We start from the raw sequence: 16,310 nt of genomic DNA, 5'->3' as shown, positions 1-16,310 counted from the left end.
GCAGCTGCGGCGTCGCGGGCGGTCTCGGAGGCAGCAAAGCGGTTGGTGGCCGTGGCGGCGGCGGCGGCTGGAGGGGCAGCAGCCGGAGCCGCGACAGCTGGAGCGGCGGCGGCGGCGGCGGGGCAGCTCCCCCGGGCCCTCTGTGGACCCTCCCGAGCGGGTGGCGTCTTGCGAGCGATGCCCGAAGGCGCCAGAGCCCTCTCCCCTTCCCCCTCGCACACGCCGAGCCCGGCAGCGGCGGAGGCGGCGGCCGCGGCGGCCGCGGCGGCGGCTAGGGGCCATGGAGCTTGAGAACCTCTTGGCCAACACGCTGCTGCTGAAAGCGCGCCAAGGTGGGTGCACAGGGGCGCCCGACGCCCCGCAAACTCAGATCCTCCGAGGAGCCCCGACCCTGACCGGGAACCCCGATCCCCAAAAAGCCCCGAGCCACCGTCCGCTCGGTGTCACTATTGGCACCGGCCAGACAGCGAGGGGTCAGCTTGGGTGACTTAGGCTGCTCTGCGCGCCGCCCTGCACCCCTCTCAGCACCTGTGGGCCCAAGTAACGGTAGCCTGCGCCCCACTCTTGTCGGTGTGAACCTGCTCCGTCCTGCCGCCTCCAGTGCGTCAGCACAGGCTAGCGGGGTCCTGTCCTGGGAGGAGGAAGCCAGACCACCGAGTGAAGCCGGCGAGAAACAGCCGTGCCTTTGCAGTCTTTAAAGGACAAAGAAGACAATCCTGTTAACGACCCGAAGCGAGAACCTTCCATTAGTCTTCTTGGACCGTTATTTTACATTTATTTATTTTTGAGAGACAGAGTGAGGCAAAGTGAGCGTGGGGGAGGGGCAGAGAGAGAGGGAGACACAGAATCCGAATCAGCCTCCAGGCTCTGAGCGGTCCGCGCGGAGCCCGACGCGGGGCTCGAACTCACGAACCGCAGGATCGTGACCTGAGCCGAAGTCGGACGCTCAGCCGACTGAGCCAGCCAGGCGCCTCTGGACTGTTATTTTAGCATGGCTTTTTGGTTTTGGGGCTTCGTGGTGTGTGGAGTGGGTTTTACCAGGCAGGACGTGGTGGCGGATTCAACAGTTTGGTACGAATCCAGCCTCATATGCACGAAAAGGCACAGTTGACCCAGCCCTTTTGCTCAGAGATGGCCCTGGCCCCGACCGTCCTTCTTGTGCCTCCCGGGAGAGTGGAGAGCTGGCGACACAGCTACCCACCTGCGGTTCTTCAGCCCCTTTGCTCCTACCGAGCGGGTGACTGAGCAGGTGACTGAGCAGGTGCTTGGTGTTTGTGCGCGATGGCGGGAAATGGCCGCCGGAGGGACCGCATTGGCCACGACTCCGGAGTGAAGACGGTATGGAAGGAGTGCTGTGCACAGTCTCCCAGGGCTGGAGTCCCATCCTGGGCGCACGTGTCCGTGAAGTGGTCCTCCTGGTCACTTGGGATGCTTGTTGGGAAACATCAATAAACTCACCTTGTGATTGAAATAGCGAATAACGTTCTGTGAGAGAATTTAATGTGGAATACAGCTATTTCAGATCTTTGGGTTTTGTTTCCTTTTTAATGCTCTCCCCTTCCCATTTGTGTCCTAAGTGTTTTTTAAGAGGAAAGAGCTTCATCAGAAAGTGCCTGATCTCTCAACTCAGTGGAGACAACCCAGAAATGGTCAACAGGAGATCTTGAAGTAAGAGTGACAGGTGCAGAGAATTAGATACCTAAGTTAGGTTTACGTAGAAGGATCCAGAATTAAGAAGTAGTGAATTTTTTGTTTTGTAAAGTGTTTCTCATATTAAGAGTTGAAAACAGGAACTTCATTTTCTCAAATATTTTTGTGTGCTCACTTGCATTATTAAAAAAATTTTTTTTGACATTTATTTATTTTTGAGAGACAGAGCACAACTGGGGGAGGGGCAGAGAGAGAAGGAGACACAGAATCTGAAGCAGGCTCCAGGCTCTGAGCTGTCAGCACACAGCCCGACATGGGGCTCAAACCCACGAACCGTGGGATCATGACCTGAGCTGAAGCCAGACGCTTAACCAACCGAGTCACCCAGGTGCCCCTAACTTGCATTATTTTGAAGAGTGAAGATGGGTGGGAAGAAAGTGGGTCTTATTTTTCTGTTAAGGCAGCGGGAAGTCCCTGAGAGCAGTACGTTTCAGTGGAGCATTTGATTGTGTTTCGTGTTTCTCACTTTGAACTCCAGATTGGTCATAGAAGCGAACCATGATCCCGGGCACCCCAGCGGCTCAGTCCGTTGAGTGTCCGACTTCGGCTCAGGTCGCGATTTCACGGTTTGTGAGTTCGAGCCCTACATCAGGCTCTGTGCTTATAGCTTGCAGCCTGGAGCCTGCTTCGGATTCTGTCTCCCATTCTCTCTCTGCCCCTCCCCCCGGGCTCATGTTCGGTCTCTCTCAAAAATAAACGTTGAAAAAAAAAAAAAAGGTGAACCATGATCCGTGGAAATCTGGATCTGTGGAAACCCATACTAAACCTGTTTTTTTTCCATTGTACCGTCATCTTTGAGTATAATGTACAAAAATGGACTGTTATATTGAGCAGATTTCCTTACGGTGCTGTAGAGGTTAGGTGATGAGGTGAATATAAGGGCTTTGTAAGTGCTAAATACTTAAAACCAGTATTTCCTGCCATAAAGCCTAGGACTGCGTACTTTCAAAAGAGTTTTAAATTTTGTTCCTTAAAGTATTAAGCCGTCATGTGTGATTCTTACAAGGTCTGCCCTGTCAGCAGATAGTGCTTACTCCTGTGTTCAGAAAGAGTCATTCTGTCAGTGTGGTTGATGCTCAGAGAAGTTGAATATGAAATATCAGAAATACAGGACTATATGCTGAGTGTTGGTTATAACTGAGGGCTGTTCTTCCAAGTCAAAGCAGCTTATTTGCTTTAGAAGCTCCTAGACTGTCTCCTAGCAAGGGTCTTCTTGGACATGTGTGTTCATGGCTGGTTCCTCATGTGTTTCTGGCACACGCGTTAGAAAGTTAACGTTTGAAAGGAGTGTGCATAGCAGAGCAGTTATATGTTGGCCTTGGGAATTACACTGTTGGCTTAATAGTATGAGTGAGGCCGTTTTCTCGATTTGTTTCAAAGAAATTCAATGTCTTTTTCTAGTCTCCAACAGATTTGTTTAAAAGAAAAAAAAAAAACAAAAAACAGGATTTGTTAAAACCGTTCCTCCTTTTCAGGAATGTTGGGAGATAAAGCTACATCGACAAAGTGTTTGTCACTCTGCTAGCACACTTTAAGGAGGCAGAAAATGGGGGTGCCTGGGTGGCTCAGTCGGTTGGGCAGCCGACTTCGGCTCAGGTCATGATCTCACGGCCTGTGGGTTTGAGCCCTGCATCAGGCTCTGCGCTTACAGCTCAGAGCCTGGAGCCTGCTTTGGATTCTGTGTCTCCCTCTCTCTTTGCCTCCCCCACTCACACTCTGTCTCTCTCTCAAAAAAATGAACATTAAAAAAAAAGGAGAAAATGATCCTACTGTTAATAAAATAAAACACAGAATCACTGCTTCCCCCCCACCCCCAACTTTTAGGATTTTTTTTTCCTATGTAATACGTCTGTTAGGCAATTTGTGACCTTTCATAGCTCTAAATGATAACCTTAAATTGTTTACATCATACTTATAAAGAGACATTCGCCCCATTTTCTCTTAGAGAAACTGACAGCGTAAATAGAGAGGGAAGAATAAAATATATGTATGTTTAATGTGGATTTTGGCGTTTTATATAGCAATTCCATTCTGATTTCAGATGATAGTGTTATTTACCAGTTGTTTTTTTAGCATCTGACGCATAGTTAATATCCCTGTTATCATTTTTTTTAATGTTTTTTAACGTTTATTCATTTTTGAGAGACAGAGCACGAGTGGGGGAGTGGCAGAGAGAGAGGGAGACACAGAATCTGAAGCAAGCTCCAGGCTCTGAGCTGTCAGTACAGAGCCCGATGCGGGGCTCGAACCCATGAACTGTGAGATCGTGACCTGAGCCGAAGTTGGGCACCCCGTCCCTGTTATCATTTATGCCCTTGTTGAGGCTCCCCAGGATTTTGGTTGCAAGGAATCTCTGGAAATAGCTTATAAACCCTTTGATTCCAGAGGTATAGTGGCCAATATTTGTGTTTCCTTCATTGCACTTAATTTGATCCCACACCCAAGAGCTACTTAACGCATTTTTGTTGTAAAAAATAACTTTTGTATTCATTTGGACGTGTTCTTGAATGCTTACCATTCCAACGTGTGCAGTCGGCCCTCCTTGCTTTTTTCTTGCTCAATTCTTTCTACCCTTCAGAATCCAGTTTGCCTTCCTCTTTGTAGCTTGCTCTGTTCTTCCAGCTCAGGGGTGTTCTCTGCCCTTTGGAAATTTGGAACTTGGGGTTCACAACAGCATAGTCAATGATTCTTTTCCCAGCTAATTTGCAGTCTTTGTATGGGCAAGGCATAGCTCTTACCTTCATTTTTTATCCCCTTCAGTGCTGGCTGGCCATATAATTGGTACTTGGTAAACAATTGGAGATTAAGGGGGTGATTTGTTATTTTGCTAAATTCAAGAAAGAGGGGGTGAAATTCATGTTGAAAACAAAAGGATTGGTTGGACTTGGAGGGAATAAAGTGTGTTCCCAGCTTGCTTAGAGACTAGTGGTTGATAATGATAGCTAACATTAGTGAGGGTTTGCTCTGTTCAGGCAGCATGCTAAATTCTTTAAGGGCATTATTTCAGCTAGTCCTATCCTTCATTCTCCTAACCCATAAAACCAGACAGATAATAATTCTACTTCACAAGGTTAGAGGATTGCTTGTGATAATGTGGCACAGTGCTTGGCGCTCAGAAAGTGCTCAGTAAATAGTAGTAGTTGTGGTTGTAGATTTTGTTGTTCTGTCCAGTGTCATAATGAAGAACTGGTACTCTAACGTGCAATTGTGTTAACTGACCTTGAACCTGCCTCTTTGCCTGTAGTCTGTTCTCATTTTTAGATTTCCCAAACGCATAGTTTTCCTCTTTCTAAATTCTTCCATGCTGGAGGTGCTTGAATCTCATTTATCCTTGACCTTTGATATTTCTCATGTCTGTCTCTTTGTCTCTATTTTCACCTAGACACCACCCCCACCCCCCAGCCCCCACCCTGATGGTCTTCTATACCTCTTAAATTGACTGAGGGCAAGAATTTCCAGACTTTTTTCCTCTTTTATCATCCCCAGTGCTGCTAGAACACTCTTTCTAAAACACAGATTTGTTCTCTTAATCTTCTGTTTAGAATTTGGCCTTAGACCTCCATTCTGGGTCAAGTATAAACCCCTTAGTGCATCATGGCCCACAGGGTCCTACCTGACCTCAGTGACCTGCTCTTCCTTCCTTGTCCATTTGCTGCTAAGTGTATGTGACCAGTCGATGCCTTCCTACCCGGTGAAGTCTTGTTCTTCCTTCATGTTCTGGCTCGGGTGTCTTTTCTGGAAACTTCGACACTCCTGCAAGAGACTTGATCATTCCATCTTTTGTGCCACTGCCATGCCCAGGATGAGCTGTTACTGCACTGGGCTGATTCAGGACAGCTTGGGTGTCCCTTTCTGTGTCACCAGCATCTAGCACTGTGCTAGCTCCCAGCTCTACAAATGCCAACTGATGACTGGGGACAAAAGAGCACATCTCAGGAATTCTTTCAATACTGGTGATAACCAGAAATTAAGGCTTCAAACCAAGCTGTCTTTTTAGACTAGTGATCTGGAACTAGTCTGGATTTCTGGAACAGAAATTAGAGATTTTATTCAATTTTTGGAATGTCAGTTGGCTCCATACTTCGAAGTGGTGCGTAGTTCTTATTTCATTTTGAATTTAATATTCTTGTTTTTAGCAAATCAGTATTAAAATATTTAATTATACCTATAACGCAATCTGTAGTTCTCTCAGTATTTACATGCTCATCACTAGTGGAGACAGCAGCAGGGTTAGCCACAACTAGTTAGGATGTTAGCAAAAGGCCACGCCCGTACATTTTCCTTTTAGAGGGTAAATTCTCTGTTTTTACCAAATTGAAAGAGTTTCTAGTTCAAAGAACACATGGTAGTACTACCTTTCCTGCCCCCTTACTCCTGTGCTGATTTGTCTCACTTCCTGGCAGAGACATTGTGCCTGAGTGTTTGCATGGTAAACCTAGATCTCTTCTTGTGAGTTGTTTGGAAGACGATGCTAGCACATTTGCGAGGTTGACAAGGCTGCTGAACTGGTAGCATCCCCCCCGGGGCAGGTGTTTATCCCCTTTGACAGATGGGGGAAGGGCAAGTGAAGTGACTTGATCGAGGTCACGTCACTAGTAAATGGGAGTGTTAGGTTTCAACCCAGGTCTATCTGGCCCCAAACTCATGTTCTAACCAATCATGTAACGCTGTCTGTTGAAAGACTTTCTCAGTTTACTGCTTCAATGGAAATGAGTTGATGTTTTGTATTTAGCTTCTGGCATGAAATTAGCTTTCTAGATGTGGGAGTGTCGCTCCTTGGCTGGTTGGACAGCATGAAAGCACAGTTGATGGAAGTTGGGATGTGGCAGGGGAGGGGGGGGGCGCGGTATTCTCATCTAACGAGAAGTCCAGAGACGTTGTCTGTGTTTAAGCAACAAGAACTAAAGAGCCAACAGCATTGTTCGCTGAGAGGGAGCCTATACCAGATCCGAAAGTGATGGTAGACGTTTGGCGATGGGGCAGGGCCTTACTGAGGTCACTCTGAGTCTGAAAGGAGGGGACTTGGAGCCCCCTCTCTGCTCCCTGTTTTTATTACATTTGCCTTCCATGCTTGTGGTCTTTCCTTCAAGTTCTCCATTGGGTCAAACACAGAGTGTTTCCTCTTGAAAGGACAGCCTGCTAGTGTCCCCTTGTAGAGCTAGGGACAGAATTCTCTTTGAGCTGATTCTGTTCCACTAATTTAAAGTTTTCCAGGGTGCCTGGGTGGCTCAGTCGGTTAAGTGTCTGACTCTTGGTTTTGGCTCGGGTCATGATCTCGCAGTTCCATGAGTTCCAGCCCAACATCGGGCTCTGCACTGATCATGCGGAGCCTGCTTGGGATTCTCTCTCACCCTCTCTCTCTCTGCCTCTTTCTCTCTCAAAATAAATAAACTTAAAAAAAAAAAAAAGTAGAAGAAAAAGGTTTCCAAACAACCTATAATAAAAAAATCAGAGAATTATCAGACTGTAAAACTTTTGCTCCTGAAGGACATGGAATATTATCTTACTGTTTGGGCAGCTTGGGCTGCCGTAACAAAATAACGCAGACTGGGCGGCTTAAACAACAGAAATGTTTTTGTTCTTTGTGTTTTTTGTTTGTTTTTTTATAGTTATGGAGGCTAGGAATCCAAAGTCAACTTACCAGCATTGTTGGTTTCCAGTGAGGACTCTTTCTGGCTTGTACAAAGCTGTGTCTTCACGTGGCCTTCCCTCTGGGTTCACACTGAGAGACAGCGGTTTTCTGGTGACTCCTCTTATGAATACACCTGTCAGATTAGAGCCCTAACTGGCTGACCCTTCCTGAAGACCCCATCTCTAACTACAGTTTACACTGGGGGTTAGGGATTCAACATGTGAGTGTGAGGGGGAGGAGATGGGATACAAATCAGTCTATAATGCTGTTTTAATTTGCATTTTCCCAATTAAACATCTTTTCATATTGAGGGTGATTTAGCTTTCCTCTTCATGAATTGCTTCTTCATATCTTCTGCACAAATGAGGGCAGAATATCTTATTGATTTATAGCAGTTTTTTATATAATCGGGATACTAAGTACACCTTGCACAAATCTCCCATTCTCCCACCTGCTCTATTAGTTTTCCTATTGCTGCTGTAACAAGTTACCGCAAAAAACTAAACGGCTTCAAACAACACAGATTTGTTGTGTTACAGCTCTGGAGATCAGAAGTCTGAAATGGGTCTCACTAAGCTAGCATCAAGATGGCAGAAGGGCTGTGTTGCTTTCTGGAGCTTCTAGGGGGAATCTGTTACCAGACAGAGAACCAGTTCTGAGCTCAGGTTTGTCTGCTTTCTCAAAGATCAACACTCGAGAGACCAGTGCCGATGGGAAAGGTGGCATCAGTCAGGAAGCCGGCAAGCTGGGAAGACAGGTGGACAGACGTCTCAAAGACGATCTTCCCTGTCCAGGCCAAGTTGGAAGGTTTTCGAGGGGAAGGCGTAGGAAAAGGGAGGAAGGCTACATGCAAGAGAAGCAGGCGCTCAGGCAGTTAGTCAGTGGTCTGTTGGCATGACCTTGAACAGACTCACTGGCATCAGTGGCAGCTGTTTTTGAATGTGGTCAGCCTTACCTTCTGGAAAAGTTTGGTCCTTCACTCCTCCAGGCCAGTGGTCTGCAAATCTCAAGGAAAGGGGTTAGTTCTGCTATAGACCAAGGGAGTTAGGTCAGCACACAAGGAGCACAAGAGCTTGAAGCAAGTTAATCCTTAATACAGGTGGAGCGCTATTAGAGATTCATTTTGGAGGTTCTGTGGGGGAATCCATTTCTTGCCTTTTCCAGCTTCTGGACGCCACCTGCACACCTCAACAATAATCAGGTGTTAGCAAAGACCTGGAGTAGCTGCAGCCACAACTCTCCCGTGCTGCTTGGTGGAGTGTGAAACAGGAGAACCATTTGGGGAAACTGGCAGTTTCTAATAAAGTTAAACACACACCTACCCAGTGACCCAGTGATTCTCTTTCAAGATCTACCCAGTAAAATGGACATATGTCCACAGAAAGCCTAGTACAAGAATGTTTGCAGCGGCTTTGTTCATAACAGTCTCAAACTGGAAACAACCCAAATGTTCATCAATAAGAGGATGGATAAAGACATACTGATACGTGTAACCCAATGTGGTGGTAAAAAAAGAAAGAGCTGCCAGTATATGCAGGAGCACAGACCAGTCTCAGGAGCATCATGTTAAGGAAGAAGAATCAGAAGAGAGAACAATCCTTGATGGTTCCAGTAGTATGAAGTGAAATTAATCCACAGTAATACAAATTGGGATGCTGATTGCTTTGAAGAAGGGAGGGATTGTCACCGAAGAGGCAAGAGGGAACTTTATGGGATGATGAAAATGTGTATTGATCCTGCTGGTAATTACGAGGTTGTAGAGCCATAGTGTTAAGATTGGTGCATATTATTGTGAAAATTGTGTCTGTTAAAAAGTGTTGTGTTTTTTTTTTTTTTATAAGGAAGAATTTTTTTATAAGTTAGGACCTCTCTGCTCCTTAAATGTTTGGTAAACCTTTATGAAACTGCCTGAGGTTGGTGTCTCCCTCATCCCCCATCCTGACCTTCTTGCCTAGGAAGCAGGGATAGGGATGGTTCTTTTTATTATCAATTTAGTTTCTTTAATACTTGTTGTGATATTCAGGACCGTTTCTTTTCAAGGTAGATTTGGCAATTTATGTTTTCTAAGAAAATTTTTTAAAATTTAGTTAACACACGGTACAATATTGGTTTCAGGAGTAAAATTCAGTGATTGATCACTTACAACACCCAGTGCTCATCACAACAAGTGCCCTCCTTAGTACCCATCGCCCATCTAAGCCCATCCCCCACCCCATCCCACCATCAACCCCCAGTTTGTTCTGTATCCTTAAAAGCCTCTTGTGGTTTGTTGCCCTCTCTTCTCTCTTTCGCCCCTTGCCATGTGTTCATCTGATTTGTTTCTTAAATTCCACACATGAGTGAAATCATAGGGTATTTGTCTTTCTCTATTTGACTCGTCTTGCTTAGCATAGTGCATTCCAGCTCTATCCATGTTGCAAATGGCAAGATTTCATTCTTTTCAATTGCTGAGTAATATTCCATTGTATATATTTTTACCACCTCTTCTTTATCCATTCATCAGCCGGTAGACATTTGGGGTCTTTTCATAGTTTGGCCATTGTTGATAATGCTGCTATAAATATTGAGCTGCATGTACCCCTTCAAATCTGTATTTTTGTATCCTTTGGGTAAATACCTAGTAGTGCAATTGCCGGATCATAGTGTATTTCTATTTTTAGTTTTTTGAGGAGTCTCCATACTGTTTTCCAGAGTGGCTGCACCAGTTTGCATTCCCACCAACAGCACAAGAGGGTTCCCCTGAGAAAATGATTTTCACCTAAGCTTTCGAATTTATTTGGCATAAATGTTATTGGTAACGTTTTCTTGCTATTTTTACAATTGCAACTGTGATATTTTTAATTTAGAATATTACTTGTGTGTGTCTTTTATTTTTATTAGACTTGTAGAAGATTTTTGTTTCATTAAACTTTTCAATGAACCAGGTTTTGGTTTCGTGTGCTTTGCTATATTATGTTTGCCTTCCAGGTTATTAATTTTTGCTTATATTGTATTCTTTATTTTGATTTGCCTCTAGCTTCTCAAGTTGAATGCTTAACCTGTTACTTTTTAAACTTCCTTGTTTTATAGTAAGTGTAAAACTCTTAAGTTTTAAGTATTGCGTTAACAGGAGCCTGCAAGATTTTTTTAATGTAGGTTTTTCATTTCAGTTATGTTTAGTGATTTTCAGTGTGATTTCTTTGTTAGGCCTTGATTATTTGGATGTGATTTTTAAGAAATTCTAAACTTGTGGCACCTTTTTAAATGATCTTTTTTATTGGTGGTAATTTAATTATATATGATCAGAAGATAGGGTGTTAAGGATAACAATGTTTTGATATTTGTTGAAATACACCTTGTGGTCTGTATGTGGTCAATTTTTATAACTGTTTTACCTGTCCCGAGGAGGAATATGTGTTTTTTATTTGCTGGGTGAGACCCTGTACAATTATCTATTAGGTCATATTTGTAATATTATTATATAAATAGCCTCTATTTTTATTGCTTTTTGTCTGCTTGATTAATCAGTTTATGATAAAGGTTTGATAAAATCTCCCATTAAGGCTGTGGATTTATCAAATTTGATTTCGCTAATTTGGTTGATTTTTATTTCAAGACACTGTTAAGTATTTACTACTTAATGATTTTGGTATCTTCTTGTTGGTTATTATTTTTTTTTATTACTATGTGAGGTGTATCTCTGTCCCTACCGGTGCATTTGCCTTAACTTGTATTTTCATCTGGCATGTCTGTTATTATACCTGCTTTTTTTTTCTTTTGCCCCCGCTAATTTGTGCTGTTTTTCTCTGCCTTTTGGTATTTTTTGAATGCTTCAGATGTCTCTTGTAAACAACACCCCGCTGGATTTTGCTGGTTTATCCAGTCTAATAATCTCATTCTTTTAGTACTTAAGTTTTAGTCCCTAGTTTACATTTTATGGGACTTTTTTTGGTATGTACGTTGCTACCATTTTTCCTTTGGCTTGATAGTCTTATCTAATCACAATAGCTAATATTTGAGTATTTGAAATGTACGAACCTCTGTTTTTATATAGTAATTCATTTCATTCTGATGACTCTTTAAGAAGATAGTTTTAGTAATTCTGTTTGCAAATTAAAAAATAACAAACAGTCCAGAGAAGCTAACAGCTGGGCCCAGATCACACAGCAAGTGAACAGTGGGGTCAGATTAAATCCAAGCACCCTGGCTTTAGGTCTTATAATCATGTGCTTTTCAAATGCCTTTATTACCTGAGAAGATATGTACCTGTGAGATGCGTGTATAATATAAAGCTTTCCAAAAGTATGGCCACTACTGGCTATAGTAATGCAGTTGAACACAAGCAAGAAAGATTGGGGAAAACCGCAATACTGATCGTTTATATTCATCTTTGAACGTAAGTGGAAATGATTTGAAACCAAAAAAGCAGCAAATAGCCCGGTGCTTTGTGTATATTTTACCATAAATGCAGAAGCATTTCAAAATTAAATTAGTTCAAAGGAATCTTTTCTTCGTTAAGCTTGAGTTTAAAACATTAGAGGTGAACTGTGATCTTGTGGGGGGTGGGGCAGAAAGGTCGTCCGGTCTCCAAGGTCTGTCGTTTCCCAGGGGGGGCCACTCCAGCATTTGAAGACACTAGGTCTGTCGAGACTTCGTTTTTCTGTTTGTAAAATTATCTTCCATGACTTGCTTACCTTATAGGAATGATCGGTAGTTGAGGTTGTGTATGAAGAACATTCAAGGCTCTTCATTTCACATTATGCATGGGTCAACTTGAGTATTACAGTAACATAACCGCAGGAAGGAAGAGAAATGATAATCACAATGGTTCCATTAGTTAATATCTTAAGTGTGACATTTTTTAGTTGTTTGAGATTTTTTTTAAGTTTATTTATTTTGAGAGAGTGTGCACGGGAGGTGCTGCTCAGGTTCACCGGCATGTGTGCCCCATGCCTGCCGCTATAAAGTGAAAGTTTCTGTCCTCTCACAATTTAATAATTGAAGCTCTAATCCCCAGTGTGATGGCATTTGGAGGTAGGGCCTTTGGAAGATAATTGTGGTTGCATTAGGTCATAAGGGTGGGGGCCTCATGATGGAATTAGTGTCCTTATAGAAAGAGGGAGAGACATGAGATCGCTCTTCGAGTGCACGCAGCAGGGAAAGGCCATGTGAGAACATAATGAGAAGATAGCCATCTACGAAGCAGCAAGAGGGCCCTCACCAGTCAGTGAATCTGCTGGCACCTTGATCTAGGGATTTCCAGCCTCCAGAACTCTGAGAAGTAACGTGTTTGCTGTTCAGGCCCCCCAGACTATGGTATTCTGTTACAGCAGTCCAAAGTGATAGAGACACCTGTGGAGACCCCATTCTTCTGTCTTTCACCTGGTGATATTCTTCTTCAGACCAAGCCAGGGAGCGTTGTCTAGGGAGAAGGGGGTCTTTTGTGGCCATAGCTTACCCAGGTGGCACAGGGTCTGTCTGTGTGCACTGCTACATTTAGTGAAATGTGGGTGATGCCCTGTGTTTGGATGTGCATGGTGTGAGCACTATTATGTGTGTGTCATTTACTGTTTAAACGGGAAATTGTCAGTGAATTATGTGCTGGGTTCTGAGCTCTCCCCTCCACCACTTCCCTAAAACCATCCTTGTCCAGATCACCAGGTCAGTTCTCAGTCCTCATTTTACTATGCCTGCGGGCTGCCCTTGACATAGCCCATCACGGGGGTTTCCTGAGTCAGTGTCCTTTTAGACCAACCTCTGTGTTTTTCTGCTGTTTCAGTGCTTGTCCTTCTCAGACTGCTTGAGTGGTCGCCCCTCATTCTCTGGACCTCTTCACATGAAGTATTCTGAAGGTTCAGGCCGTGGAATCTCACCTTCGTTATCCACACTCACTCTCTTGTGATCTCTCAAATTGAAATCCGCAGACTGGACTTGTCCACTGCACTGCAGCTCATTCTCCACTTGCCCACTTGATATTCCCCACTTGACTTGGAAAACCTCATAGGTGCATATAGGTGCATGTGCGCGCGCGCACACACACGCACACAGTCAAAACTAAACTCTTAACACCCACGTACACCAACTTTTTCCTTCTGTATTTCAGTTAATACCCAGGCCAATAATCCTGTAGTTGACTTTTAACTCCTTACTTTCAATTCCCCACATCCAGCCCTTGGACAAATATTTTTAGATCTCCCTTCAAAATATAAAGAATCTGACCTCTCATTGCCTCCACTGCTTTCAGCATGGTTCAAACCATCAACCTCTCTCACCTGGAAGACTGCAGTCGACTGCTACTTCGTTTCAGCTTTTGGCTTTCTGACCTTATAGTCTGTTCTTAACATACAAGCCAGAGTGATCCTATTAAAATTTAAGTCAAGATGTCATCCATCTCCTTTGAACTCTTGTCATGACCTCCCAGACCAAGCAGAGTAAAAGCAGGAATGTCGGAGTTATCAGACCAGGAATTTTTTAAAACTGAATATTCTAAGTGTTTTAATGGAAATAGTAGACACCATGCAAAAACGGATGCATAACATAAGCAGAGAGATGGTAATTCTAAGAATCAAAAGAAATGCTAGTGGTAAGAAAAACCAAAACGATAACAAAGAATCCTTTTAGGGCACATGGGTGGCTCAGTTTGCTGAGGATCTGACTCTTGATTTCTGCTCAGGTCATGATCCATGGTTGTGTGATGGAGTCCCACGTTGGGCCTTACACTGGGCATGGAGCCTGTTTAAGATTCTCTCTCTGGCACAAAAACAGACACATAGACCAATGGAATAGAATAGAAACCCCAGAACTAGACCCACAAACATATGGCCAACTAATCTTTGACAAAGCAGGAAAGAACATCCAATGGAAAAAAGACAGTCTCTTTAACAAATGGTGCTGGGAGAACTGGACAGCAACATACAGAAGAATGAAACTAGACCACTTTCTCACACCATTCACAAAAATAAACTCAAAATGGATAAAGGACCTGAATGTGAGACAGGAAACCATCAAAACCCTAGAGGAGAAAGCAGGAAAAGACCTCTCTGACCTCAGCCGTAGCAGTCTCTTACTCGACACATCCCCAAAGGCAAGGGAATTAAAAGCAAAAATGAACTACTGGGACCTTATGAAGATAAAAAGCTTCTGCACAGCAAAGGAAACAACCAACAAAACTAAAAGGCAACCAACGGAACGGGAAAAGATATTTGCAAATGACATATCGGACAAAGGGCTAGTATCCAAAATCTATAAAGAGCTCACCAAATTCCACACCCGAAAAACAAATAACCCAGTGAAGAAATGGGCAGAAAACATGAATAGACACTTCTCTAATTTTTTTTTTAACATTTACTTATTTTTGAGACAGAGAGAGACAGAGCATGAATGGGGGAGGGGCAGAGAGAGAGGGAGACACAGAATCGGAAGCAGGCTCCAGGCTCTGAGCCATCAGCCCAGAGCCCGACGCGGGGCTCGAACTCATGGACCGCGAGATCGTGACCTGAGCCGAAGTCGGACGCTCAACCGACTGAGCCACCCAGGCGCCCCTAGACACTTCTCTAAAGAAGACATCCGGATGGCCAACAGGCACATGAAAAGATGCTCAACGTCTCTCCTTATCAGGGAAATACAAATCAAAACCACACACAGATACCACCTCTCGCCAGTCAGAGTGGCCAAAATGAACAAATCAGGAGACTATAGATGCTGGAGAGGATGTGGAGAAACGGGAACCCTCTTGCACTGTTGGTGGGAATGCAAATTGGTGCAGCCACTCTGGAAAACAGGGTGGAGGTTCCTCAGAAAATTAAAAATAGACCTACCCTATGACCCAGCAATAGCACTGCTAGGAATTTACCCAAGGGATACAGGAGTACTGATGCATAGGGGCACTTGTACCCCAATGTTTATAGCAGCACTCTCAACAATAGCCAAATTATGGGAAGAGCCTAAATGTCCATCAACTGATGAATGGATAAAGAAATTGTGGTTTATATACACAATGGAGTACTACATGGCAATGAGAAAGAACGAAATATGGCCCTTTGTAGCAACGTGGATGGAACTGGAGAGTGTGATGCTAAGTGAAATAAGCCATACAGAGAAAGACAGATACCATATGGTTTCACTCTTATGTGGATCCTGAGAAACTTAACAGAAACCCATGGGGGAGGGGAAGGAAAAAAAAAAAAAGAGGTTAGAGTAGGAGAGAGCCAAAGCATAAGAGACTCTTAAAAACTGAGAACAAACTGAGGGTTGATGGGGGGTGGGAGGGAGAGGGGGGTGGGTGATGGGTATTGAGGAGGGCACCTTTTGGGATGAGCACTGCGTGTTGTATGGAAATCAATTTGACAATAAATTTCATATATTGAAAAAAAAAGTTTCTCTCTCTCTCTCTCTCTTTGCCCCTCCCCCCGCTTGCTTGTTATCTTGCTGTCAAATAAAAAAAATTTTTTTTAATGTTTATTTTGAGAGACAGACTGCACAAGCTGGGGAGGAGCAAAGAGGGAGAGAGAAAATCCTAAGCAGCCTCCACACTTAGCGCAGGGCTTGCTCCCACAACCCTAGGATCATGACCAGAGCTGAAATCAAGAGTTGGATGCTTAACCAACTGAGCCACACAGGTGCCCCTAAAAAAAATTTTTTTTTTTCAAATGAAGAATCCCTTTGATGACCTCATTAATTGATTGGACAGGGCTGAGTAAAGAATCTCTGAGCTTGAGGATAATAACTGAGAATTCCTAAAACAAAAGCAAGGAGAAAAAAAGACTGAACAAAATTAGGACAGAATATCCAAAAACTGTGGGACAACCACCTGTAAAAGGCATAAGAGGAATGCTGAGAGGAGCAGAAAGAGAAAGGAACAGAGGAAGTATTAAAAGTAATAATGACTGAGACTTTACCCAAGTTGATGTCAGACACCAAGCCACAGACTCATGAAGCTCTGAAAACATGAAACAGGATAAATACCAAAGAACTACACCTAGGAATATCA

General features: G+C 43.8%; 1 protein-coding gene across 15 annotated transcripts in view; it reads left to right on the top strand.

Annotated features, from left to right (window-relative positions):
- Positions 1-204: 204 nt before the first annotated feature.
- Positions 205-16,310, top strand: part of GRK4 (G protein-coupled receptor kinase 4) — a 96,380-nt gene continuing 80,274 nt past the window's right edge. For 11 of the 15 annotated variants that reach the window (XM_023253501.2, XM_045056930.1, XM_023253497.2 and 8 more), the window contains exon 1: positions 224-332. In XM_023253501.2, coding sequence (XP_023109269.1) covers positions 281-332 — 52 coding nt within the window. In that variant the 5' untranslated portion in view covers positions 224-280. The other 4 variants (XM_045056932.1, XM_045056931.1, XM_023253499.2 and 1 more) reach the window with 3 other exon arrangements.

The sequence above is a fragment of the Felis catus genome, chromosome B1 (assembly GCF_018350175.1).
Source record: "Felis catus isolate Fca126 chromosome B1, F.catus_Fca126_mat1.0, whole genome shotgun sequence".
NCBI classification, from domain to species: domain Eukaryota; kingdom Metazoa; phylum Chordata; class Mammalia; order Carnivora; family Felidae; genus Felis; species Felis catus.
Note: the sequence above shows the minus strand (reverse complement) of the source record. Positions and strands in the feature narration are given on the sequence as shown.